Source organism: Sebastes umbrosus, chromosome 16 (genome assembly GCF_015220745.1).
Source record: "Sebastes umbrosus isolate fSebUmb1 chromosome 16, fSebUmb1.pri, whole genome shotgun sequence".
Classification (NCBI taxonomy): Eukaryota; Metazoa; Chordata; class Actinopteri; order Perciformes; family Sebastidae; genus Sebastes; species Sebastes umbrosus.
In genome coordinates this window covers 15,311,493-15,336,158 of record NC_051284.1, presented here as the reverse complement: position 1 = coordinate 15,336,158, position 24,666 = coordinate 15,311,493, and the positions used below count along the sequence as shown (strand labels likewise).

Sequence of the window (24,666 nt, the reverse complement as noted above, 5' to 3'; positions counted from 1 at the left end):
CGGTGAAACAAAACACTCTGACGGACAGATTAAAGGAATTTATTGTCACGTTACACATGTTATAAATAGATATTTTATACATAGAGAATTGCATTTACAGATATTAGATGCATCTAAAAAAAGAAAATGATAAATTTAGTCCCATCTCTGATGCCTATATTGCCTGAGGTTCATTTTAAAGTCAGTCAGCCAGGCTCAGGTATCTGATCAGTCTGTCTGGCAGAGGTAGATTTGTGAGAGATTTCAGTCTGTTTCTCCCCATTTGGGTCCGAATCCTGAATCTGCAAAGGTGCAGCAGTGGACGAGGTGACGCTGTTGACGAGATAAAGAGAAAAGGATAAAGAGGATTGCATATTTGTAGACTACATTTGCATGTGTGAGGAAGTGAAAAACAGAAAAAGACACATTTGCATATGAGGAAGATATGATTTTGTCAGATGCTTACATGACTTCCTCTTAACAGCGAGCCATTCATCTCGGCTGTCCAGCAGCTCAGTGATCTTGCTGCACAGCTGAACATGAGCAACATGCTCCAGCAGCAAGTCTACGATCGGTCCGGCCCATTTACACATAACTGATGTTGAGATCCACTCACAGAACTGAAACAGAAAATCAGAAAATGATAAAGAACATTTCAGTTATTGTGAAATCCATGACACTGTTTTTGCTTCTTCTTTCACACCTGCTGTGTTTCTCTTTCTGGCGGCTCACTGCAGTTTAAAGGAAGCATGCTGTCATTCTGCAAATTGCTGCCAACAGTTCTTATGTGGGATCCTCCTGATGTTGGGTGAGGAGCACAGCCGTATGTGCAGGTAAAACAGGAGAGGGCATCGCAGCCATTGTCCAAAAGGCACTTGAGTAGAGGCAAATTATTCATGCAGAGTGCAACAACAGCGGGGAATGTGGCAGCGTAAGAGGGTATTCTGGCGTTGACATCGGCCCCTCTCTCCAGCAGCAGGGACACGGTGCTGACACAGCCCTGCCGTACAGCCATCAGTAGAGGACTGACCGGGTCCAGGCTCAGACTAGCGCCAGCGTTCAGCAACACCTCTGCTGTCTTGGTGCTGCCGTTGGCAATCGCAAAGTAGAGGGCTGTCGCTCGTCGATCAGCGTACTGGACGGAGTGGCTGTTGGCCAGTGTGGCGTTTACATCTGCACCTGTCTTGAGGAGCACAGCTGCCACCGTGTGTCTGTTGTGCTCTGCTGCCAGGTGGAGGGGGCTGACACAACTGTGGCGCAGCCTGGCTCGACTCGTCACTGAGACGAGCAGGGACACAATCCTGAACACATAGTGAGGACACAAAAAGACAGTTTCTATAACTCTTAGCATAGCTCTATTCACAATAACCTCTCTATTGTACATTATAACCACACATTTTGTATCTGAAATAAGCTCTTCCTTTACCAGCCACAACACTAAAGTGATGCACACAAATACATCAATAATTATAATGTAATATATATTTTTCTGAAATGGGACATTCTGCATTATGAGTACTTTTACGTTTTGCACTTTAAGTATATTTTGATGGTAATACTTTTGTAAAATTTTGAATGCAGGACTTTTACTTGTAACAGAGTATTTCTACACTGTTGGAATGCTGCTGTTACTTGAGATTGAGATCTTTAAAATGCTGAATCTACACTGCTGAATTCAAATGTTACAGATGTTTCTGTTATGATAATACATAATTAACAAGTTATGCTTACTCATGGTGTCCAAATTGGGCAGCAGTATGCAGTGGTAGCAGTCCTGAGTTGGTGGGTTTGTTGGCGTCTGCATTTTTAGTCAACAGCACTACCACGCTTTCCTTGTGTCCATTTTTACAGGCCTCATGCAGCGCTGTGACACCGTCACACGTCTGCATGTTCACATCTGCACCTACAGAAAAGCATTGTTCCTTTATAACATTGAAAGGGGGATCAGAAACATGAAAAGGGAGGAATGTTTTGTGCAGAAGAGTACCTTTCCCAATGAGGTAGGACAGTGCCCTCATCTGTCCTCGCTGGGCTGCTACAATGAGCGGTGTGATGCTGTAGGTGTTGGGTGGATTGATTGAGGCCCTTGCTCTTATTAGCATCTCACAGATGTCTGTGTTGTCCCTGGATACAGCCTCGTGGAGGGCCGTCCAGCCCTGACCACACCGCTGGTTCACTGTGGCCCCGTAGGACAGGATGAGGCTCACCATGTCCACATTCTCCAACTCACAGGCTGCAGAAACAGACAATACACTCAGTCATTTACTGTTTTACATAGTTGTGTTGTGTATAATTGATTTCACAGCTGTACCTTTGTACAAAGGGGTTTCTTTGTTCTTGCTGCTGATGTCGGGGTCAGCGCCGGCCTCAAGGAGACACCGCACACATGACAAGTGCTCACAAGACACAGCGAGCAGCAAGGCCGTCTGCTCTTGCAAGGTACGTTTGTCTACCGAACCTGGATGGGCTGATGGGGATAAATAACACAAACCAGTTAGGCGACTCATTTTGCATTTTTGAGAATGTACAAACAGAGAATGAATTGATCTTTGTTTTCCTATATTGTCACAATGAGCCCATGTGATTTAAACTGAAGGAATGCACTATTTAATAACGCTTTCAGTGTCATACCCTTCAGTATGATCTTCAAGCTCTCCGTCTGTCCACAGAAGGCAGCATCGTGCAGAGGTATCCACCCATCTTTGTTCTCCTTCAGCAGGCTGAGAGGAGCGGATGTTGCCAGATCATTAACAGCATCCACATCCCCTCTCCTGATGGCAAACACCACCGGCTCAACATCCCTTGAAAGGAAAAAAAAAAAACACTTTAATTGACTTACACTTAAATGCAATCAAGTGTAAATTTATAAACACATCAGCTCTGTATGAAGGCTGCATTTTGATGCACCCATGGATCTTAAATCTTTATATTTAGGTAATTTTCTTTATCTTTTTTTGGCTTTATTAAACCTAAATAAGCAATTCTAACTGTCATGATATTGAATAAATTAAACATATATTCTTCTAGTCACACAGAGGACCTCAGTGTGCACAGTGACCCCCAACACACACACACACACACACACACACTCACGCAGCCCCCCTGGTGTCAAACAACAACAAAGACTCACTCCGGTTCTGACGTTACGTCGCTCTGACCGTCTCCTCTCCTCCTATCTCCTCCTCGCAGTCGCGACAGCACATTATTACATTTACCTCCAGCGTTACGGAACTGAGATAAGTATTCAGAATAGCTGAATTTCGTCATTACTGATGAGAGATTTTCACGGCGGTGCTTCCTCTCACGGAGCGATGAGGAGCGCATGGAGGAGCGCATGGAGGAGCTCAGCTGGGCTCAGCTGTGCTGCCTCAGATTATTTTGGGACCGTACTGTCAGGCGGCAGGGCGACGGGTCTATATCCATATATGTCAAGAGACTCGGACAGCCAGAGATAAGACGAACGAGACTGGAGATAATGCAGATGTCTTTCTTTGCACGAAGCCTGTATTTCATTGGCCAGATAATAAAAAGCACTTATCTTAAAGGGGGCTTTTGGAAGAAAAACACAAACAAGAGATAACAATTAGTACTACAGTAGATTAAAGATAGACCCACCACAATTCAGGAGACACACTACTCATTTTTGAATTGCAGTCCTGTACTGTTTGGTTCCACAGAGACTGTTATTATACTCCTTCATTTTTATTATGAGAGGAGCTGAAAGCTAATATAATCAAATACAGTAACCAGGGTCGTAGACAAGATTTTAGAAATACTGGGCCATAAATCTGAATTCCCCCACTGCCACCCCACCCACACTTATACATTTTTGACTGGCCACCAGAAAACGTAACATTTCCTTTATTAATTCAAAGGTCCCATATTATAAAAAAGTGTGATTTTCATGTTTTTTTTTTTAATTATAAAGCAGGCTTAAATCCTATATAAATACTGTGAAAGTATCGAAACACTCAATCCACAGGGAAATACACACAGCCCGTATTCAGAAACTCTGCATTTGAAACAAGCTGTCAGGATTTCTGCCCATTCGTGATGTCACGAATCTACAATATTTAGACCATTACACAATGTTAAACGTAAACATTCTAAATGTGTCCCAGTTTATTCCTGCAGTGTTTGTGAATGTCATCAGCTGACAGGAAGTACACATGGACCCAAGCTGTTGCCTAGCAACGCAATTCTGTTGCAATTCCGTAAAAATGCGCTAAAACGGAGCATTTCAGACAGAGGGTAAATACAGGTATATTCAGGCTGACAGTAGGAGGAAAATAAAGTTTTTTTTTAACATTACAGCTCGTAAACATGTTGTAGTAGAAACACAAAATAGAAGTATGAACCTGAAAATGAGCATGATATGGGACCTTTAACTGTGCAATTATATTTTAAAGGTGATGTATACAAGATCCAGAGCATTAATATAGCAGCAAACAACTATTGTCTATGTAAAGATATAGAGGAGTCATGTCTATCTGAGCAGAGAAAGAAGTCCCTCTCCCTCTGTGTGGGTTGTAATCGGAGTTTCTCGTTGCTTTGTTGACATAGCTGGGCCGGCTGCATGTGCATTTTAGTGCATATGAGCGTACCCCATTGGCTAGCTCATGGCCGCCGCTCTGCACTGCCCTCATACGGCAGCTACATCTGATAACGCAATCCCTATACGGCGCCGTCACAGAAGCGTAGTACCCACCCTCCGGTTCCAGGTTAACACTGTTAGTTCTGTCAGCAGTGCGGCCGTTGTTTTCACTGTTAGCTGCGAGCCGCTGGCTCAGCCGTCGCCATGTTGAGAGCTGCGCGGTTGGCAGTATAAATGCTCCCAACCTCGCATTTAGCACCTTTAAGTAAATTCAATTTCTCCAAGTGATGATCCAGAAACTTAAAATTGGGTAATTGTTTTTTTGTTGTTTAAAATAAATCAAATTTCTGTTTGGTATAAAGAGTCAAATTTAAACTTCCAAGGTGAGAGTTTTGCTGTCCTCCACCTGAGAAGCACCTAAACCAGCTACATACTGCTGGAAGATGCACAGAGAACCGCTTTTCATCCAAAATATAAGAATCATGCCTTTAAAAACCCACCATTTGTAATTTGTATGTATTTGTAGAATGTAAACTCCCCAGACCTTGAGTCTGCATAAAGTTATAATTGAATTGAATTAAAAAACCCTAATTCCCATAAACAATACTGAGGATAATGACCTCTGTGTACTCAATGGTAGCTACTACAGGCATGACCATAACATATTCACAGAAGAGAAAATGATATATCTCTATATCCTCAAAAATGTGAAGCACTGGCTTTATTTCAATCTACAAGCTTTTACCTTTCTGAGAAAATGATTTCCCCTCATATGCCTCCTAAAAGGATTAAAAATGAAGTCCTATTGAGGGCACTAGTGAGCAAATTGTGTCCTAACTTTTTAAACATTTGGTTTGGCTGCCATAGTTTGTCTGGCAAAACTAAAACTCCTATAAAACGATTCCTTTCCCTTTAAGGCAAACCACCAGGTGTTGGTTTGAGTCATATGGGCACAGTTACATAATTATTCATGTTCATGACCTTTTTTAAATGTGAACCACCTCATACTGACTTGTACTCATTAATTCACTTTTAACGGGCTGCAGTTTCTCCACAAGAGGGAGGTGTTTTGTCATTGATAGACTACATAATCTGTAGCAGGTAATTCAAGTAATAGCAGCAGTTTATACCTGCAGATGTAAAGGTATGTATGTACGTTACAATGTTGGCAGAAAATAACAGCTGCTGCACACTTACAGTCAGTCAGGCCACCTGCAGGCAATAAGTATCAGAGCAGTGCTGTTTCTCCTTTAGTTGCTCTTTTCTTTGTGTGTATTTTCAAAGTTAGCTGAAAAAAAACACTGATAGTAATAGAATATATAATTTTGAATTTTGAACACCAAATGTTAGATTATAAAGAATTTTGAATGAGATTTGATCATTTATTTCCCCTCATGTGAACCAGATTTAATCTTATTTTCAGGCACTCTGTACTGAGCAATGAGCCACACATATTTGATATTTGATATTTGATAATTTCACAAACATCCACATTTATACTTCAAACATTCAGCACAGACAAAACCTACACTGTGATCTTTGTTGTTTTCTTTTGTCAACTAATCAGGGCTGCCCCCTCTTGACTAATCGGTCGTTTTGGTCTTAGTTGACTAAGTTGACTAAGATTTCTTTAGTCGATTAGTCATTGTTTATGTTTTTTTCATGCTATTTTTAAGAAATTTATGAGCACATCTCTGGTAAACACAAGATTTAAAGTGGTGCTTTTGTGTGATTCTTTATGGAGAAACTCAGTTTCACAGATCTGTTGACTAAATCAACTAATCGATTAATCGACAAAATTGTACGTGTTAGTCGACTAAGAATTTCTTTGGTCGTGGACAGCCCTACTATTAATTATGCTGATCCATTATTGTGACAATTTATAACTATGCCAAAAAAATACAACTTAATTTCAATTTATGTAGAATATGAACCAGACAAAATGACTAAGTTTAAGATTTTAAAGGGATAATCAGGGATCATTTTAATATGATTTAATTCAAAGGGGAATCTCATGGGTATGTGCATACTATACAGTACCTGTTATTTAAAAAAGTGCCTTAAAAAGTAATATTATGTTTCCTCACCTGAGCACATTTGCTGTTGAGTTGGCTGAAGCGTGGAGACTCAGGGAGTAGACAGCCAGTCTGTCTTTGATATCATTGTTCAGTCTCTGGTACAGAGACCAGGATCTGCTGACTGCGATCATCACAGGAGGAGACGTGCTGTCCAGTCTGAAGACGGGGACACCCAACAGTCTTCTTCATAGACCAGAGATGAAGGTGATGATCCACAACAACAGATTAGAAAAACAAAGTCAGAGCACTTAACGTAAAAACAGGTTTGCAAAGTCCATAAAACAAAAGAAGACATAACCAACATGCACAGTACAATACACACACAGTCATACTGTGTGAATTAGAGGCCAAGCTCATTTGACAGAGCTGAAATCTGCACTGGCAGACATCAGTGAGCAGCAGCCCAGGCGATGAGGATAGCTGCCTTTTAAGGGCATGTTCAACTGTGTTTGATTCCACTTGATTCTGCTGCTCCAGAGGCAACGCTGAGGTGAGCGCGTGTGTATTGTTATACTGAGTTATGCAGCACAAAGTTGGCACAAGAATAACACATAAAACTGGAGTTACATTTCATTTTGCTTAACTATGACTATGATTAATGGACTAAGAGAATACTGCAAATAAAGTTCACATGCAGGAAAACTTTTAAAACTTTTAACTGTAATTCAAAGACTTAAACTCACCCCGTGACAGTGGTCCTCCTCCTCATTCACAGAAGAAATGTGTTGATCCACCTTTATAACGAGAAGAGTATCCTCCTGTTGTATCAGCTCTTACTGTCACATGATGGAGTGTGAAAATGTGCACACTGTCTTTAACAATGACAGAGGATTTTTGTTTCACAATGAAAAATGCTTCCTGCGTCTAAACTGGAAGTGGCCTCTGGTTGACGTGACACAAACATGTCTATGAGCGTGTTTATTTACAGCTGGAGGAACTAGATCAGCTCTGAGGATGTTTCCACATTTCTGAGAAACCCTACAAAGACATATTGGTTATTTAACCAAGTTGTGAAAGTTGCGCCATTCTTTGATTCCAGATAATGCTACAAAAAGGCCAGCCAGCACCCACAAAACAAATTGTAATTTACCATATATTAGTTTTATGTTCAGTTGAAATATGAGAGGAACTGCAGACACACTGTTATTAGTTAGTTCCTACTGAACATCCATAAAAATAATACATTTTTTAATTTATTAATCTCTAATAGATCATCACATATATAAATAAATGTGTAAAAACAAGATATGTACATTGCTGCCAGTGCATGTGTTGCTTTAGATTTAAGATATATTGATTGCATTTAAAATTCATATCCATAATAGGAGATATAAAACACATATTCATCACTCTACCCTCATTAACATAAATGGAAGTTGAATGAGCACTTCTCTATTTTCAACAAAAACAACATTACAACCATCATGAAGGTAGGACTCAGTGCAGCGCTGTTGACAATATGACAAGTTCACATGGACTTCTTCCTCTCAACATTACCAGCTTTGTTCTCTGTTTAACACAGTAATTATAGACCTTTTCACAGACTTGACTTTTAACAGCACACAGTGTAACACAGCTGTAATTACTACCGTTAACCATTCCTCTGCCCCATTTAAGTGTGTCAGCCAGGCTGGTCAGTGATTACACCTGCAGATTGTTCCCTTTCATGTATCAGCATGTTCTGTGATGACAATAAAACTTCCTTGAACCTTGAAAATCAGATTAGGAATAGGAAATTTTTTTTTTTTTTTAACAAGTTACCGTAAGTAAACTTTTTTTTGTCAAAAAACTTTATCATAAACAAATTATAATCCAAAACAGAGTATGTATATATGTCTAAAACATGTCTAAAAGGGCTCTTTAATGGAAAGTTGGAAAAACAGGATTTTTTTGTTGTTTCACCCAAAGTGTATGAAGGAGCGCTAACGCAGGTCCTACTTCCTGCAGCTGTCAGACTCCACAACCAGCGCTGCTCCCAGGAGACCACTTACACTTACACACCAAAAACTGACAATAACTGCACTATACTATATAATGACTGTGCAATATCATTATCATTATTGCTACTCAGGTGTAATTCATACTGTGCAATATTTTCAGGTGGAATTTCATTTCATTCTCACTGTGCAATATCATCTGTTTATTGTCAATACTGTATATACTGCAAATTCCCCCACTGCAGGACTAATAAAGGAATATCTTATCTTATCTTATCTTATCTCATCTTTAATTATATTTTATTATTATCATTCCATATCAATATTGGGCTAATTGTGGGGCATATCTCACTGTAGCAGAATGTATCATGTGAGTTGATAATGGTGCATCACAAACTCTTCCTGGACTTCAGAGTCAGCAGAGTTTTGGATTTGGTTCACGGTTCGCGAGATTTTGATTAGAGTGAGCGCTCTTAATTTCGAACCTATTAACGATCTCATCTCTATGGTAACGTTGCTCTCATTCAGTCACTAAAAACTGAACCGCCTCTTTGGCAGTTGCCATGACAACGGAGAAAACGATCCCCGGCACATTCCCTGTTGTCTCGCCGGTGGTTACCAGGCAACAGCTACACAAATCCAGGAAAACATCCGGAGAAGACCTTTGGTCGTTCTGAACGTGGACTAACTGCAGGATCTGTTTACTCATCAGGATTACTGGACAACAACAACAACAACAACAACATGACGACTTCTTTCCTTCCTGTCTTAGACAACAGCGACCCTCGTCTAAGACTGACGGTGGAAAACAGAATAAGAAACGTTTTTGTAACACAATCGGAAAACACCAGGTAGGCCTGTCAACTCCCCTTCTCTTCAACAAGCCATTCATACATGTTGTTGTTTGCCTACATAATGATAGGCTATTAGTAGTGATGCAACATTAATGCATCATTAGTTAGCCTATAATATAAATGCTTATATATAGTATATTTTTTCCTGAAATGGGTAATTATTATTCTGCATAATGAGTAGCCTACTTTTACTTTTGGTACTTTAAAGGTCCCATATCATGCTCATTTTCAGGTTCATACTTGTATTTTGTGTTTCTTCTACAACATGTTTACATGCTGTAATGTTATAAAAACACCTTTATTTTCCTCATACTGTCGGCCTGAATATACCTGTATTTACCTTCTGTCTGAAACGCTCCGTTTTAGTGCATTTCAACGGAATTGCAACGGAATTGCGTTGCTATGCAACAGTTTGGGTCCATAATTCCTGTCGGCTGGTGTTATTTACATACACTGCAACAGGAAATAAACTGGGACACATTTAGAATGTTTACGTTTAAAACTGTGTAATGGTCTAAATATTGTATATTTGTGACATCACGAATGGACAGAAATCCTAACGGCTTGTTTCAAACGCACAATTTCTGAATACGGGCTGTGTGTGTTTCTCCTTATATTGAGTATTTTGATACTTTAACAGTAATTATATAGCACTTAAACCTGCTTTATAATATAAAATACATGAATATCGCACTTTTTACAATATGGGACCTTTGAGTATATTTTGATGCTAATACTTAGGCTAAGTAAAGTTTTGAATGCAGGACTATTACTTGCAACAGAGTATTTTTACACTGTGGTATTACTACTTTTACTTAAGTAAAAGATCTGAATATTTCTTCCACCTCTGCTCCTCAGATACAGAAAGGAGGAAAATGTCAACCACATACCTGTTGTGACAGAGGTAAGACCGGATAGCATCTGATAAAAAATAAGGATGAAATTATCAAACCTGTGCATTTAAGAAAAATCATGATATTAAAATAATAAAACAGAAAACTACATTTTGTGGCCTATTTTGGTACGTTTAGACTTCAAGCAGAGTCCTACAGGCAGGAGTGAACACTTTGCAAAAGACGCTGGTTCTGAAGAAACAGACTGAGTTGGACGAGGTGAACCAGCAACTGGCACTCAAGCGTCAGGAGTTTAAGACCTGTGTGGAGGCTCTAGCTCGGAGAAGGTCTGAACTGGAAATAAAACAACAGCAGGTGAATTGAAACCCTCTGAAACTACTTGAAAATGTGACTGATTATGGACTATATATATATATATATATATATACTGTTTATATATATATACATATATATAACTGCGGTAACGTGAGCCACAGAGTGCACTGTGGTACCGCCAGCTGCCGTCTGACTTCTGTTGCTCCTAAAGTAGTGTTATTATGGTATGGATGACCTCTGAGAGAGGCAAGCGGCATTCCCAAAGTTTTGCACACTACGGTTACCGCAGTCTTGGAAAGGGAGGAGTGAGCGGAGGGGTACTCAGTTGGTTGCAATCTGCAACTACACCACTAGATGTCAACAAATCCTACACACTGTACCTTTAAGGATATTTTTTCAGTACTTGTACTTACATATTTCCATTTTTATGCTACTTTGTACTTCTACTTCACTACATTTCAGAGGTAAATATAAATTTTTTACTCCACTACAATAATGTGACAGCCATACATTGGAGATTCAAACCACATCAACAGATACATATGATGCATTATTGCACATAAAGTAGTTGAAATCACCCCCACCTCGACCAGATACATTGAAATGCAGTACTTTTACCGTGATCGCGTGACTGATTATGGAGTAGATATCCACTGATAACATTGTCCTAAAACACATGCCCTTGGGGTTTGTATTATCACCCAGACTAAAGAGAGGGCGATAAAGTTCGAGAAGTTTGTGGCTGAAAATGAAGTGAAGCGACGGCGAGCGCTGCAGAAGTACGAGGACGCACGGGAGCTGAATGTTTCCAAACAGAGAGAGATAGAAGATCTGACAGATCAGTTGAAACAACTCAGAGCCAGGTGAGAACTTTAAACCAAAACATTAATGTGAAGATTGTGCTCATATGTTATTTTTAACCTCATGTCTATATTCACAGACAGCAAGTTTTAAAGGAGAGAATGTCAAAATACAAAATCTATGAGGACTACTTGATGAAAACACTAGATTATCTCCCCAGCAGTAAGTTTTATTGGCCTCCATAAGCACACTTTTACATTAACCTGTTTTGTTTATCCTAATGAACAGTGCCTGAATTGGACCAAAAAAGGTGCCAGTACCCTATTTTCGCAGTTGCATGACATCATCATCGCACGACTTGGACATATTTATATTGTCACGCATATCTTGGTAATATCTCCCACTTCAAATGTATTTTTGTATGCATTTCATTACATACCACATACATTTCCACATTTTGTCCATAAATGCTATTTATACAAATTGTACACAAATATAATATTGCATATATGCTACAATAAAACCAACTGGAAGTATGATATCTGTTGGCCTACAGATGAAATTGGACAATGAGAAGGAATACTACAGTGAATGATGCTCCAATGATGCAGTCACATCCAATGTCACCTTGAATTACAGTGTGTCAAATCAACATTAATTGAGTCTAACTGAACTGAGTCTACTTGTTTTTATATGGCGGTACGCAATAAGAAATAAGGATACCCATGTGGAAAACAAAAATCAGAAGTGCCGGTAAACTGGTCTATTTCAGGTACTGCTAATGAGTTAGTTTCACACTGGCTTTGAGATGGACCAAACTGCACAATCTCTTTCAGCTTACCTTGATAATGGGTCTGAATCTTTGGTAATGCCCATCATCCGGCGCCACGAGGCCCTGTCCACCACCCACCGGGAGCTGCTGCTGCGTTTAGGGCGTCTGGAGGAGGAGGTGGAGCGGAGCCATCGACAACAGCAGATCATGAAGCAGGAGCACAGTCTAAACAAACTGGTCAGACACACATAGGGATTCACTGCACCTTTTTCTGCTCCAATGAACAACCTATTAGAATGTATTATGTGTGTTTTAGATGGCCAATAAGGAACTGTCTGAACTCCAGAGTGAGTTAGAAACCCTCAAAGAGGAGAACAAGCAGACGGAGGTGAAGCTGCTGGTGGAGCAAGACCTGTCCAGAGTGAAGGTGTGCTTTCAAGATTATGAGCTAATTTGCAGATGAGTTTTGAATAGAAATGTCAAATATGCCATTATTATCACTCAGGTTGAAGAAGTGGGCTGCTTGCTTATGGCTATCAACAACATCGCAGAGCAGTGTTATCTAGCAGCATACGGACCTCTGGAAAACATGAACATGCTGACAATGATGGACATGGTGAAGGTAATATCTTATGAAAATTATTATTCATATCGTGATACTAATTTGTGTTTCTTTACCTTTTAACTGATGCAGAGTATGATTTCAGGAGTACATCCTGGACAAGGCCGACACAGAGAGGAGAGCGAGGAGGCTGATGGAGTCGGGGTCCGCCATGACGAGTAGAACAGCTCTGACAGACAAAAGAGAGAGGGGGTCAATGAAGAGCATTGGCAGCAAAACACAAATAAAAAGTTCAAGTAAAGTCAGTAGAAAGAGTGAGACAATGAGTTGATGTAGAACTTACTATGATGAAGTTTGTTGAGTGTGAAAGTTCATTTTTGACCTTGAAAGCAGTAGATTGACAAAAATTATGTATGATAACTAAGAAAACTACATGGGATGATGAAGAATATGACATGCATGGAAAATCTGGAAAAAGCATGTAAACAAACCTTGTGTTAAGATATTTTTGTCAACATGTTTTTTTGTATCAGTGTTCAAATTGCTATGCATCAAATTTTGCACTTAAAAATTTCATGCAGATTTTGACAATAAGGTGATCAAGTGTATTCAAGCATCAGAACTTTGTAAATGTGTATCTCTGGAACGTTATCATTGTTGCATTTTAAAATAAAATGCTTACAATCAAATGATGCTGTCAGACAGGAAGTACTACCCATCAAAACAGCATACGGTATGTATGCAATTTCTATCAGATTTCGATTATACAAACAGCAATGAGAAAAGATTTGTGATTTAAAGAGTATTTTAAATAACATAGAATAGGGATTTCTTTGTGATATTCTGCATTTGATCCTTATAAATACAGTAAATATAGTGCTGCAGAGAGAATCTGACTTTCCTGCTTCATTTTCTGCTCTGTGTCTACCACACAGTTTGTGTTTTTGCATAAGACACCAAACATTAGCAGCAAAGCTCATTGCTGATTGTGGCCTGCTCCTTGTTGTCAGACGCTGTCTGCTATACAGGTTTTCACAGAGCCCTTAAGCGCAGACAGTGATCACAAATTAGGTTGCAACACTACTCAGTGCAGTTAAAGTAGCAAAACATGTTCAGACAGACTTTTTAGGGAGTTATTTTGTCAGTAATTGATGCGCTGTCAGGCTGTGAGTACATTTACTCAAGTATTGTACTTAAAGGAACAGTGTGTAACATTTCGGGGGATCTATTAGCAGAAATGGAATATAATATTAATAAGTATGTTTTCATTAGTGTATAATCCACCTGAAACTAAGAATTGTTGTGTTTTCATTAGTTTAGAATGAGCCCTTCATATCTACATAGGGAGCGGGTCCTCCGCCATGTTTCTACAGTAGCCCAGAACAGACAAACCAAACACTGGCTCTAGAGAGGGCCTTTCACGTTTTTACGTTACCTGAAGGCCACCCTAGTTCTCCGATACGCTTGTGAAACTGCGGTAACGCGAGATGCAAAGTGCAAAACCGTGGTACCGCCAGCTGCCGACTGACTTCCGTTGCTCCTAAAGTATTGTTATTATGGTAAGGATGGCCTCTGAACGAGGTTACCACTGTTTTGCACACTACAGTTACCGCAGACTTGGAAAGGGAGGAGTGAGTGGAGGGGTTCTCAGTTGGTTGCAATCTGCAACCACACCACTATGCCGCCAAATCCACCTTTAAGGATATTTTTGAAATACTTGTACTTTACATGCGTATTTCCATTATTATGCTACTTTATACTTCTACTTCATTACATTTCAGATTAGGGAAATGTTAAACTTTTTACTCCACTACAATAATGTGACAGCCCTACTCGTTACTTTGGTAATTCAAAACATATTAACAGATAAATATGATGCATTTAAAGTAGTTAAACGCAGCCCCACCTCGACCAGTTACATTGAAATGCAGTACTTTTACCTTGATTCTTTAAGAATAATTTGCTGATGATGCTTCTTCTGCACTTTTACGTAACAAGAAGTCAAATTTACTGTAATCAAGTAACATTTTGAATGTAGGATTACTTGTAACAGAGTTTTTTTTGGGGTGGGTTTTACATTGAAGTAGGCCTTCTTCTACCACTACTGATGACTCTTGTACCTGTGGATGAAAATAGGGAAAAAGGCAACCCACAACAGGCTTGTTGTTGTTGTGTGTTGTTTTGAGCCAACACTGGTTACACTGGTTTCTACTTTGAAGCTAATTGTTTAGGCTTGAGGAGCTTTACAATTACAAACAAGTCCTCTACGAAGCTATGACGCCATCATTAAACCAACCCTGTACTGTCCCTTTAACAGAAACACGTGGTACCTGCAAACATCCGGTTTCCAGAAAATGGAAATAAGGTTGCAACAATGTTTTGACGCACAGCTTTGACGCACGGATTCTTGCTACACTGTAATTCCTTTTTCTTACATTGTTTCCATGTTGTTGAAATGTGAAGGCATGTGTTGCAGGAGGTCCGACCTCTGGAGCTGCTGTTTGCTGTGGAAAGAGTCAAAAAGCTTGTTTGTTTTCTCGACAGATGGAGGCAGCCGGCAGCCTCGTCTCATACCGAGAGGACATTTCTTCGCTGTTTCCTGAGCAAACGCCGGGTGCCAAATATAAAGTAGGACATTTAGTTTGGGTGGGGTGGTGTTAGTTAAGTGCTCATAGTCGCCCCTCTTAACTGAAGCTGTCCGCCGCATAATAATCCCACCTATAATTGTCCTTTGTTAGGATTTAAGCAGCCAGTTCTCCACCGTCAGACAAGTGCGTGGAGATGGGAACTGCTTCTACAGAGCTCTGTGCTTCGCTCACCTGGAGTCAGTCCTGCACAATGCCAGAGCTTTACAGAGGTCAGTTATTATTATCATCATCATTACAGCCAAGTGTCCCTTAAAGACACTTAAAGATGGCCTCATCTTACTGAGTTTGACTTTCAGGTTTAAGGAGAAGATTGTCCAGACCTGTGAGGACTTCTCTTCTGCAGGATTTGACGAGAGTTCCTTCAAGCACCACCTGAACACAGTAAATAAGGCTTTTTATTTACTTACCTGGTGGCATTAGGCCAGTAAAGAAAGCACGAGTTATAATAAGCCTGGAAAAGAAAATATTATATTGAAATGCTCACACATGTGAACAATCAAGGGGGATTTATTGTTGGTAACTCTAATTCAGAAATGACTTTATGTCAAGCAATATAACAAAGTTAGACAGAAGACACGCTGATTATTAGTTTGGGTCTTTGGGTAGGCCATAATGCTCCCACAAAGTAGTGTGTTTGATAATACACACTTAAAGACATAAAAAGGTGTAGCCTACAACATATAGTTATAATAATAATTTGGATAAATTAATGTTTTTGTTGTGGTGTCATGTAGAGCTGCAACGATTAATCCATTAGTTTCAACTATTAAATCAATCACACACTATTTTGAAAAGGGAGGAGTGAGTGGAGGTGGTTCTCCGTTGGTTGCAATCTGCAACCACACCACTACGCTGCCAAATCCACCTTTTAAGGATATTTTTGAAATACTTGTACTTTACTTGCGTATTTCCATTATTATGCTACTTTATACTTCTATACTTCACTACATTTCAGAAGGAAATGTTAAACGTTTTACTCCACTACAATAATGTGACAGCCCTACTCGTTACTTTGGTAATTCAAAACATATTAACAGATAAATATGATGCATTAATAGTGTGTTTGATAATACACACTTAAAGACTTTAAAAGGTGTAGCCTACAACATAGATATAGTTATGATAATAATTTGGATAAATGAGAATAATTTGGATAAATGAATGTTTTTGTTGTGGTGTGATGTAGAGCTGCAACGATTAAACGATTAGTTTCAACTATTAAATCAATCACCAACTATTTTGCTAATCGATTTGAGTAATTTTTTAAAGAAAAAAAGTCAAACTTCTCTGATTCCAGCTTCTTAAATGTGATTTATTTTCTTGTTTCTTTACTCCTCTATGACAGTAAACTGAATATCTTTGAGTTGTGGACAAAACAAGACATTTGAGGACATCATCTTGGGCCACTTTCTGACAGTTTATAAACCAAACAACTAATCGATTAATCAAGAAAATTATCAACAGATTAATCGACAATGAAAATAATCCTTAGTTGCAGCCCTATTTGACATAATACACACTTAAAAGGTGTATAGTAGCCTACAACGTACATCATTATAATCATAATAGTGAGAATGTTTTTGTGGTGGAGTCAATCTGAAATGTGACACTTGAGGTCAGCTGCAGAGCAAAATGTAATCTCTGAATAGGAAAGTCACTGATCTAGCACCATGTCACCTTGCCCTTGAATGTTCTCTGTAATCCAGGTAATGATTAAAAGCATCTTGAAAGTCTTACAGCAGATGGTCATGAGTAGCTCCTTACTGCTACTATGCTCTCGGTTAAGTGTGGTTAGTCTGCTACTGGATCTCCGCTTATTGAAAAAGATGCAGGGAATGTTGTTGTGATGTTTTTGTGTGAAAACATCTAATTGCTTCTGTTCTGTTGAAGGTGGTTGATGTTGTGGAGCGGTGCCAGGCTGATGACCAGGAGGACACGCTGCTCCGGCTCTTCAATAAGCAGATGACGTCTGACAGCGTGGTGCAGTATCTCAGGCTGCTCACTTCAGCACACCTGCAAAACCAGGCGGACTTCTTCTGCAACTTTGTGGAGGCGCCCAATCTAGTAGTCTACTGTCATCAAGTTAGTGACAAAGTGTTGCTGCCATCTAGTGAACTAAATAGTAGAATGACGAGTCAAAGGAAATACAGGGTTTGGTAATGTCTTCGCTCTCTTCTTTTATTCAGGAAGTGGAGGCCATGGCGATGGAGTGTGATCACGTGGACATCTTAGCTCTGTCGCAGGCCCTGGATGTTTGCATCCACATCGTCTCCATGGAGGGCGATGAAGAGCAGTTGGCTCACCACGTCATTCCAGAGGGTGCTGAACCTTCCCTGCACCTACTCTACCAAACGTCACATTATAACATTCTCTATCCGCGACCTCAACACTGACCACAGATCCACGAGGACTCAACTCAGGAATATTGACTTTGGTTGAATAAAATCCCAACTGGGTTTTAAGACACTCATGGAAACAGATTTTTATATAGTATTGCAGTGTACAGCGATTCAACAACATTTGGAATTACATTTTTTTGCACACTGTGCAATAAGTATTTAAATGGATTGAAGTTAATTTATGTTTTAAAAATGACATGAATCAACACAATCCTGTCAAATTATGGCATCTCTAAATACACATTCCATTAACATGTCACTGCTGCTCTGTCTTCTGCTTTTTCTGCTGTGGTGGACCACCTTTCTTTAACTTCTGTTTCTCCTTTTGTATTGAGACCCTGGTGAGGGCGTTTTGCCCTCCAGCTAGAGGCATGTTAGGCAGGGAGAGCTTTCCCATCTGGGTGGGGTACCTCGTCTTAATCACATTCTTGAACACAGGCTGGGAGATCAGATGTTTCAAATGCTTTTTCATCCCCTTTACCACCCACTGCTGCTCTCGGTCATAGTCCTCATCCTTTGCTCCTCCTGTAGACATAGATGGCATATTCAGTTGTCTGTATTTTAACTTTTTTTTTTTTTTTTTTTAAATAAAGGGAACCTGTTACAAATGTGTTTTGTTGGTCTTACCAATTAAACAATCATCATCCAGGTCCACTTCCAGGGCCTCTGCTGCTTTTTTGAACCAGGAGTTGTGCTGCTTCTCCCTGCTGTTGTGGAACTCGATCTTCTCTATCTTTCTGGCCAAGTTGACCCGCTCCTGTGGAGGAACACACTCGACAATAAACAACAAAATATAAATCTCTTTAATGTCACATAAAAGCAGGGCCTAATGCCGGACCTCACCTTGATGGCTTCCATGCATTTGATCTCTATGGGGAACATGGGAAGGTCCTCGTCCTTCCCTAGAGCCCTGTAGATCTTTTTGAAGTTCATCATGTCGTCTGGGCCGATTAGCAGCATACTGAGACCCTCTTTGGTGGCTCTCGCTGTTCTGCCACTCCGATGGACGTATGTCTCAGATGTCCTGGGAACCTGATGTTCACAGGAGAACATTATTAGAAGTAATAACACAAGTTACACTAAGGCTCTCTTAAGCTGCCTTCACATGATAAGAGATTTGCTCTTCATTCATCGCGAGGTAGGGTGCAGAGCCTTGCAGAGACAGCGGGTAAAATATCTCCCCCGCAAATAACACCATTCACTGTTTCTAGGCGGCAACAACAACAGTTGCAGATGTTCTCATTGGTTGCGCTTTGAAAAGTCAGCGCCAGCCGCTTGGTGGCGATGTGCAATGCTGCTACAGTTAACAGAGCCATGCAGCCATGTAAAACCAATGCTTACAGCTGCAACCAAAATTCAGCTTGACAGTAAAGCATCTCCTGAACTATGGCTCAGTGATACATGGTGTTAAGCGTTACAGTTAATTAATATCCTTCATGTCGGTTGAATATAAGTAACTGGCTTTCAAAAATAATAAATGCTGTGGACGACAAAGCTTACCTGGTAGTGAATAACATGCTGAACATTGGGGATGTCCAGTCCTCTAGCTGCCACATCAGTAGTCAGCAGAACACAACTGTGAACGAAATCCAAGTACCAATTCAGTAAGCAATGAGTAGAATTAAATGGTGATATTTTGAGTTACATACTAAGAGAAGTGCCAAGAAAGAGATGCCAAATAATGAGATCTTTTAGTAACTACCACTTAATAATAAAGATGTGAATATCACTTTTTGACAGAACTTATTTCAAGAACTGGGAAAAAAAGTTACCAAATTAATATTCTGAGTTTAAAATAAGTACATCTCAATGTGCTAAATGATCATAATTCTATGCTTTTTAACTTTATTTTACCAAGGGAGACCTTGCCAAGATGGCAGCAATAGTGTTGTCAAGAATATCGAAGTATCTATACATATTGATACTGAATATTTGAAATGGTTTCAATACTCAGTTTCCACGGTACCGATACACGGATACCAGCTGCGCTTTCTGCTCTTCTCTCCAAAAGCGAGTTCACACACACACACACACACACACACACACACACACACACACACACACACACACACACACACACACACACACACACACACACACACACACACACACACACACACACACACACACACACACAGATCTTTTTCATAAATATAAAAGAAATTATGCCCTCAATTTTTCCCTGTGGTATCGAAAATGGTATCGAATATCAATATTTTTCAAGGTATTATATTGAAGTTAGAAATTCCGGTATCATGACGACACTAGGCAGCAACACAAGCACTTCACTTGTACAGACAAATCAAAGTGCGCTTGAGTTGTTTCTCTGCCTTCCACTTTGAGGAGTGCAAACTTATAAACTACAGAGTGTTTTCTGTAAATATGCATTATGATAAAACTCAACAATGGAACTAGTCATGGGAAACAAAATGCAGGACTTTTCACGCATACCAGATGTTTTTATATTTCATCATAGGAACACAACCTCTAACCTAACCTGAGGCAAACACCTTCAGACTGCTACTGCAAGTGTGTGCAAACCTCACCTATCCCTCTCGGCAAACCTTTCCAGGTTTTTGAGGCGTTGTTTCTGGTGCATGTTGGCATGAAGAGGCAGTGGAGTACAGTCCATGATAACCAGCAGGGAGTTCAGTCTCTTGATGCAGTCTATGCTGTTGGCAAACACCATGGTGCGGCCGGGATACTGGAGCAAAAAGTAATAAAGGTAGAAGTCCTTCTCCTCCTTCTGGCAGTGGATTCGGGTCTCGCTCAGGGTCTCCACAGTTGCCTCCTTCCTGGTCAGGTCAATGATTTTGGGTTTGGACTTGATCCCCACTTTGTGCATGAGAACTTCCAGCTGGCTCCTCCGGTCCACATTCTTCTTCTTCTTCTGCAGGACGCGGGTGGGCAGGCTGCGAGCCATGGTCAGCGTGGCGGAGAACACGAACGTCTGCCTCTTGGGATTAAAGTGCACGGTGTTCAGCATCTCCAGCAGACTCTCCAGCTCTGCAAAGTGGCCTCTCTCCACCATGCGATCTGCTTCATCGATGACCAGGCACCTGTAGGGTAACAAGAGTAGTTAGTCAAATGTATCATGAAGAAATCTAACAAACAAGCCTCTGTGAATGATCTGTATCACACCTCTGATATATCTGATGTTGATCCAGCCTTCTGTTGGGCAGTCAAATTCAATAAAAACAAAGTCACCAGCTCTGGTATCTGTTTAGCTTTCAACACACATCTTTCTGCTGCGTCTAGTCTTTTGTTTGAAAATGGTTGCACAGGGAGCCCTCATACAAATAGCAATAATATACACAGTCAGGTCTCTTTGCTTTATTTAGCCCTTCACTGCTGATGTTGAACTTAAGGCCCTACAGGCCATGGATGTTATTAAGTCGATGGAACCTAAGCCCATTCATAAAGCATTCATTAACACAGAGCATTTTATTTACTGTATATTTAATCTTTGTATCACAACCCGTATAGCCCCTTCTTTGGATAATCAGCTCATATTTTATTTATTTTTCAGTGTAAATGTAAACAGGACGTTGTCGTGAAAAATCATTTATGATCATCCATCCACCCTTCAAGAACCAAAACCAACAACGCCGTTTATCAACATTTGATGAACAAATAAGAAAGGAGGCCTGCATGATAATTCATAAGGGGTGTAAATCACATGTTTCATCACGATATGATTTTACATCGATTCTGTGGACAACGATACGATATTAGTTGATATCACAAAGTCTGCCATGATACGATTTCGATTCGATTCAATTCAGGGGCCTGTGATCAATTTGAGAAAATATCATATGCCCATTTAACACAATCAGTTACATTTATATCAACCCACAAAAAAAACAACTTAATTATGATTTGACAATTTTACTACTGATCTCTTCCAGACATTTAAATGAAATAAAGCTAGTCTCTAAGTGGGAATTTCAAAATAAAGTTTTATCTTAAAGATGACGATATGTATCGATATCTTAACTTGATGATATATAGAGGATCGTTGATCATTGAATCGATATATCGATCCAGATCGATGTATCGTTACACCTCTGCTTTCAATGGCTTCGTATTGTGATGACTTGATCATCGTAACATTAGTGTTTTACAAAATTCTGTTGTCCAAATTATTGATTCAAAGCATATTGTCATTAAAAATGAATATGTTGTACTGAACTGCAACAAGCTTGAGAAAATTAAATATTCAAGGGCTCTTTAAAACCTTTTTACAGAATTTGGAAATCCCTCCTAGAACACATACAATCCTTGATACTTCTGCCGGATGCAGATTACAAATAAAATTTGAATAAAGAAAACAAGATTAATATAAAAATGTTACGTTGTATTGAGTTATTGCAGTTTTTCTTCTATATGTGTGATGACCTGATGTAATGAGGTACAGTGGGATGCAGTTTATTTAACTGAATTTGATTATTTTATCTGTGATATTGCACATATTTGCCATATCTTAATATATATGATATTGAGATATTTCCATACTGATTTTTACCATATTGCCAAACCATATGAAAGAGGTGTGAGTTGTGACCTACCTGAGTTGTCTTAGATTGAGCAGATGTGGATGCTTCTCCTGGATCAGGTCCCACAGACGTCCCGGAGTGGCAATAACGATCTCTGGTCTTCGCTTCAGCATCCGTCTCTGTTTCTGTTGTGCCATTCCTCCCACAATTATCGCTGTTTTGATGTCTGCACAACAGGAACATCTTCAGTATCACGACATTCATAATTCTTTTTAAAAACCTGGTAATCATAAAACTTTAATGACTTACCTGTAAATTTTGCGACAGCATCAATGTGGTGCTTGACCTGAACAGCCAGCTCCCTGGTGGGAGTGAGCACCAGTCCGAGCAGAGGCTGACTCCGACCGCCAGCAGCTTCAGCTTCTTCTTCTTCTTCTTCTTCTTCTTCAGCGGCGACGTCAAAGTCAAACACTGCATTTTCGATTACTTTAACACACCCGATCCTCTTGTCGTCATCTTTTTCTTCGACGTCATCGTGTTCATCTTCGCTGTCATGTTCATCAGTGTCACCTTGATCCTGCTCTGTGATGCTGTCACCGTCATCTCCCTCGGCCTCCATGTTGTCGTCTTCTACCGCGGACTCGTCTAAGGCTGGTAAATACAAACTCTCCACCTTTGTGGTCGGTTCAGGGTCGTCATCAGCAGGCTTTTCTGAACCGTTCTTCCACTCCAGGATGGCGTGGATCATGGGAATACCAAATGCCAGTGTCTTCCCACTTCCTGTAATGACAGCACTCACATTAGCTTCACTTATGGAACCATGAGGACAATATTATTGTTATGGGACACAAACAAAGGGTGTTTTATGTTACCTGTCTCAGCCGCCCCCAGTATATCCATACGATCCCTGATAGCTGGAGGCAGAGTCAGGGCTTGTATAGGACTCGGTGAGCTGAATCCAAGACTGCTCAGCGCCTTCAGCACAGGGGAGGGAACAAACAGGTCCTTCCAGGCACTCACATCAGCTTTTTGGTCAATAGCTGCATTTGTCCAATTCTTTATCTGCTTTTTGTTTTTGGGAGGCTTTGCCACTTTGTCTTGAGTGGATTTTTCATTTTCCAGAGCTTCTGATGGAGACTCCTGGTTCGGCTGTTCCTCTGAGATTTTACCCTTTTCTATCTGCTGCTTCTGTTTCTTTTCCTTCTTCTTCTTTTTGTTGTTGTTGTTCTTCTTCTTTGTGACTTTTTTTACAGGTTCTGAACTCATCGCTGTATCTTTTGAAGCATCTTCTTGAGGTGTTTCATCCTCACCTGCAGCCTCTTCTTTCTGTGCCACTTCTACAGGAGTGTCATCAGGTTGGTCCGATTCCTTTGCAGCCACTTTCTTATTTTTCTTCTTCTTCTGTTTGGCTTTTTTCTTGGCTGGTTCAGCTGTTTTCTCTCCCTCTTTGCTGCTCTCCACATCTCCCTTCTCTCCAGCCTCCTCTTCCTCACTGGCTTTTCTTTTCTTCGGTTTCTTCTTCTTCTTCTTCTTCTTCATCTTCTCCTTTTGCAGCTCCCTTTCTGCTTTAGCTGCAGCCTTCTCAGAGTCGACCAGACGGTAATCTGTCAGCTCTTCAAAACACACCAGCCCCTCCAAGCCCTCCTCGGAGAAGATGATGGGATCGAGCTCTACAGCTTGCCATTTGCCTTTCATAAGGATGCTCCGTTTGTTTTTCTTGGCTTTCAGCAGTCCGGGGGACGGACGCTTGTTCCTGGGCATCATCTTCTTTATCTTCATTTTCCTACAAATGAATACCGAGTCACACCAATGCGTTGAATTGAAGTGTATACAGTTAGCAAGCAGCTACATGCAGCTGCCGAGCCACTCTAACTAACTATATCCTCTCTAAATGCTCGTCAAACTGTCAGATCCAAGTGGCTTGGTAAACCACAAACAACAACACAACAACTATAAGTCAAAACAATTAAAAAAAAAAAGTACTACCTTGACTGACTGGTGTTTTAAAATGTCAAAATGTTACAACTGATCACAACCACGCATGACACGAGGGCGCAGACATGACAGTGTTGATCACGTGGTTTGAAAAAACTTTATTAGTCAGACAAACAGCTACAGAAGTTTCTGTCCTGCAGGAAGGGGCTGATCAAAAACAAGTATTAGTCATGTTGTTTATTCTTCACTGTGAGTAATAAGTCGTCCCTGCCACTATATGTTAATAGTAACACAACAACAATATCCTCTATTATAGACTCTATTATATATATATGTATATATATATATATATATATATATATATATATACATATATATATATATGTATATATATATATATATATATATATATATATATATATATACATTACATTATTATTAG

The 24,666-nt window shown here is 40.0% G+C and overlaps 4 protein-coding genes across 7 annotated transcripts; 2 read left to right on the top strand and 2 right to left on the bottom strand.

Annotated features, from left to right (window-relative positions):
- Positions 1 to 23: 23 nt before the first annotated feature.
- LOC119504284 (ankyrin repeat and SOCS box protein 2-like) lies at positions 24 to 12,388 on the bottom strand. 2 transcript variants are annotated; one of them, XM_037796335.1, is made up of 10 exons: positions 12,254 to 12,388; positions 7,335 to 7,385; positions 6,661 to 6,834; positions 2,611 to 2,780; positions 2,291 to 2,446; positions 1,967 to 2,212; positions 1,711 to 1,882; positions 683 to 1,280; positions 446 to 599; positions 24 to 312 (listed from the first exon to the last, which is right to left on the bottom strand). In XM_037796335.1, exons 2-10 carry the CDS (start codon positions 7,358 to 7,360, stop codon positions 182 to 184), a joined length of 1,827 nt encoding a protein of 608 aa, XP_037652263.1. In that variant the 5' UTR covers positions 7,361 to 7,385; positions 12,254 to 12,388; the 3' UTR covers positions 24 to 181. The 2 variants fall into 2 exon arrangements, with proteins under 2 accessions (XP_037652263.1, XP_037652262.1); XM_037796334.1 differs by lacking the exons at positions 6,661 to 6,834; positions 7,335 to 7,385; positions 12,254 to 12,388 and adding an exon at positions 3,110 to 3,502.
- si:ch1073-416d2.4 (coiled-coil domain-containing protein 42 homolog) lies at positions 9,125 to 13,435 on the top strand. Its single transcript, XM_037796337.1, has 9 exons — positions 9,125 to 9,439; positions 10,301 to 10,346; positions 10,474 to 10,650; positions 11,317 to 11,474; positions 11,552 to 11,634; positions 12,249 to 12,421; positions 12,501 to 12,611; positions 12,690 to 12,806; positions 12,892 to 13,435. Exons 1-9 carry the CDS (start codon positions 9,333 to 9,335, stop codon positions 13,075 to 13,077), a joined length of 1,158 nt encoding a protein of 385 aa, XP_037652265.1. The 5' UTR covers positions 9,125 to 9,332; the 3' UTR covers positions 13,078 to 13,435.
- On the top strand, positions 13,413 to 17,860 carry LOC119504290 (ubiquitin thioesterase OTUB2-like). Of its 2 annotated transcripts, none has more exons than XM_037796340.1 (6): positions 13,413 to 13,479; positions 15,291 to 15,374; positions 15,485 to 15,603; positions 15,691 to 15,775; positions 17,285 to 17,476; positions 17,581 to 17,860. In XM_037796340.1, the coding sequence occupies exons 1-6, from the start codon at positions 13,435 to 13,437 to the stop codon at positions 17,785 to 17,787; spliced, it is 732 nt and encodes a 243-aa protein (XP_037652268.1). In that variant the 5' UTR covers positions 13,413 to 13,434; the 3' UTR covers positions 17,788 to 17,860. The 2 variants fall into 2 exon arrangements, with proteins under 2 accessions (XP_037652268.1, XP_037652269.1); XM_037796341.1 differs by lacking the exon at positions 13,413 to 13,479 and adding an exon at positions 15,066 to 15,163.
- Positions 17,851 to 24,627, bottom strand: ddx24 (DEAD (Asp-Glu-Ala-Asp) box helicase 24). 2 transcript variants are annotated; one of them, XM_037796333.1, is made up of 9 exons: positions 24,276 to 24,627; positions 23,162 to 24,072; positions 22,599 to 23,069; positions 22,362 to 22,515; positions 20,340 to 20,852; positions 19,294 to 19,369; positions 18,637 to 18,825; positions 18,421 to 18,550; positions 17,851 to 18,318 (listed from the first exon to the last, which is right to left on the bottom strand). In XM_037796333.1, exons 2-9 carry the CDS (start codon positions 24,066 to 24,068, stop codon positions 18,050 to 18,052), a joined length of 2,709 nt encoding a protein of 902 aa, XP_037652261.1. In that variant the 5' UTR covers positions 24,069 to 24,072; positions 24,276 to 24,627; the 3' UTR covers positions 17,851 to 18,049. The 2 variants fall into 2 exon arrangements, with proteins under 2 accessions (XP_037652261.1, XP_037652260.1); XM_037796332.1 differs by having other exon boundaries at positions 23,162 to 24,627.
- Positions 24,628 to 24,666: the final 39 nt, after the last annotated feature.

Excerpts from the sequence above, each read along its gene's own strand:
- LOC119504290 (XM_037796340.1), top strand. The coding sequence starts at position 13,435 with ATGATGCTGTCAGACAGGAAGTACTACCCATCAAAACAGCATACG. Across the intron at positions 15,604-15,690 it reads AATGCCAGAGCTTTACAGAG|GTTTAAGGAGAAGATTGTCC; the intron begins GTCAGTTATTAT and ends TTTGACTTTCAG. Across the intron at positions 17,477-17,580 it reads TAGTAGTCTACTGTCATCAA|GAAGTGGAGGCCATGGCGAT; the intron begins GTTAGTGACAAA and ends TCTTTTATTCAG.
- ddx24 (XM_037796332.1), bottom strand. The coding sequence starts at position 24,068 with ATGAAGATAAAGAAGATGATGCCCAGGAACAAGCGTCCGTCCCCCGGA. Across the intron at positions 22,516-22,598 it reads TGCTGTCGCAAAATTTACAG|ACATCAAAACAGCGATAATT; the intron begins GTAAGTCATTAA and ends CCTGTTGTGCAG. Across the intron at positions 18,551-18,636 it reads AATGCATGGAAGCCATCAAG|GAGCGGGTCAACTTGGCCAG; the intron begins GTGAGGTCCGGC and ends GTTCCTCCACAG.
- LOC119504284 (XM_037796334.1), bottom strand. The coding sequence starts at position 3,315 with ATGCGCTCCTCCATGCGCTCCTCATCGCTCCGTGAGAGGAAGCACCGC. Across the intron at positions 2,447-2,610 it reads CTTGAAGATCATACTGAAGG|CCCATCCAGGTTCGGTAGAC; the intron begins GTATGACACTGA and ends TATCCCCATCAG. Across the intron at positions 1,281-1,710 it reads GCCCAATTTGGACACCATGA|GATTGTGTCCCTGCTCGTCT; the intron begins GTAAGCATAACT and ends CTATGTGTTCAG.
- si:ch1073-416d2.4 (XM_037796337.1), top strand. The coding sequence starts at position 9,333 with ATGACGACTTCTTTCCTTCCTGTCTTAGACAACAGCGACCCTCGTCTA. Across the intron at positions 10,651-11,316 it reads TGGAAATAAAACAACAGCAG|ACTAAAGAGAGGGCGATAAA; the intron begins GTGAATTGAAAC and ends ATTATCACCCAG. Across the intron at positions 12,422-12,500 it reads AGCACAGTCTAAACAAACTG|ATGGCCAATAAGGAACTGTC; the intron begins GTCAGACACACA and ends TGTGTGTTTTAG.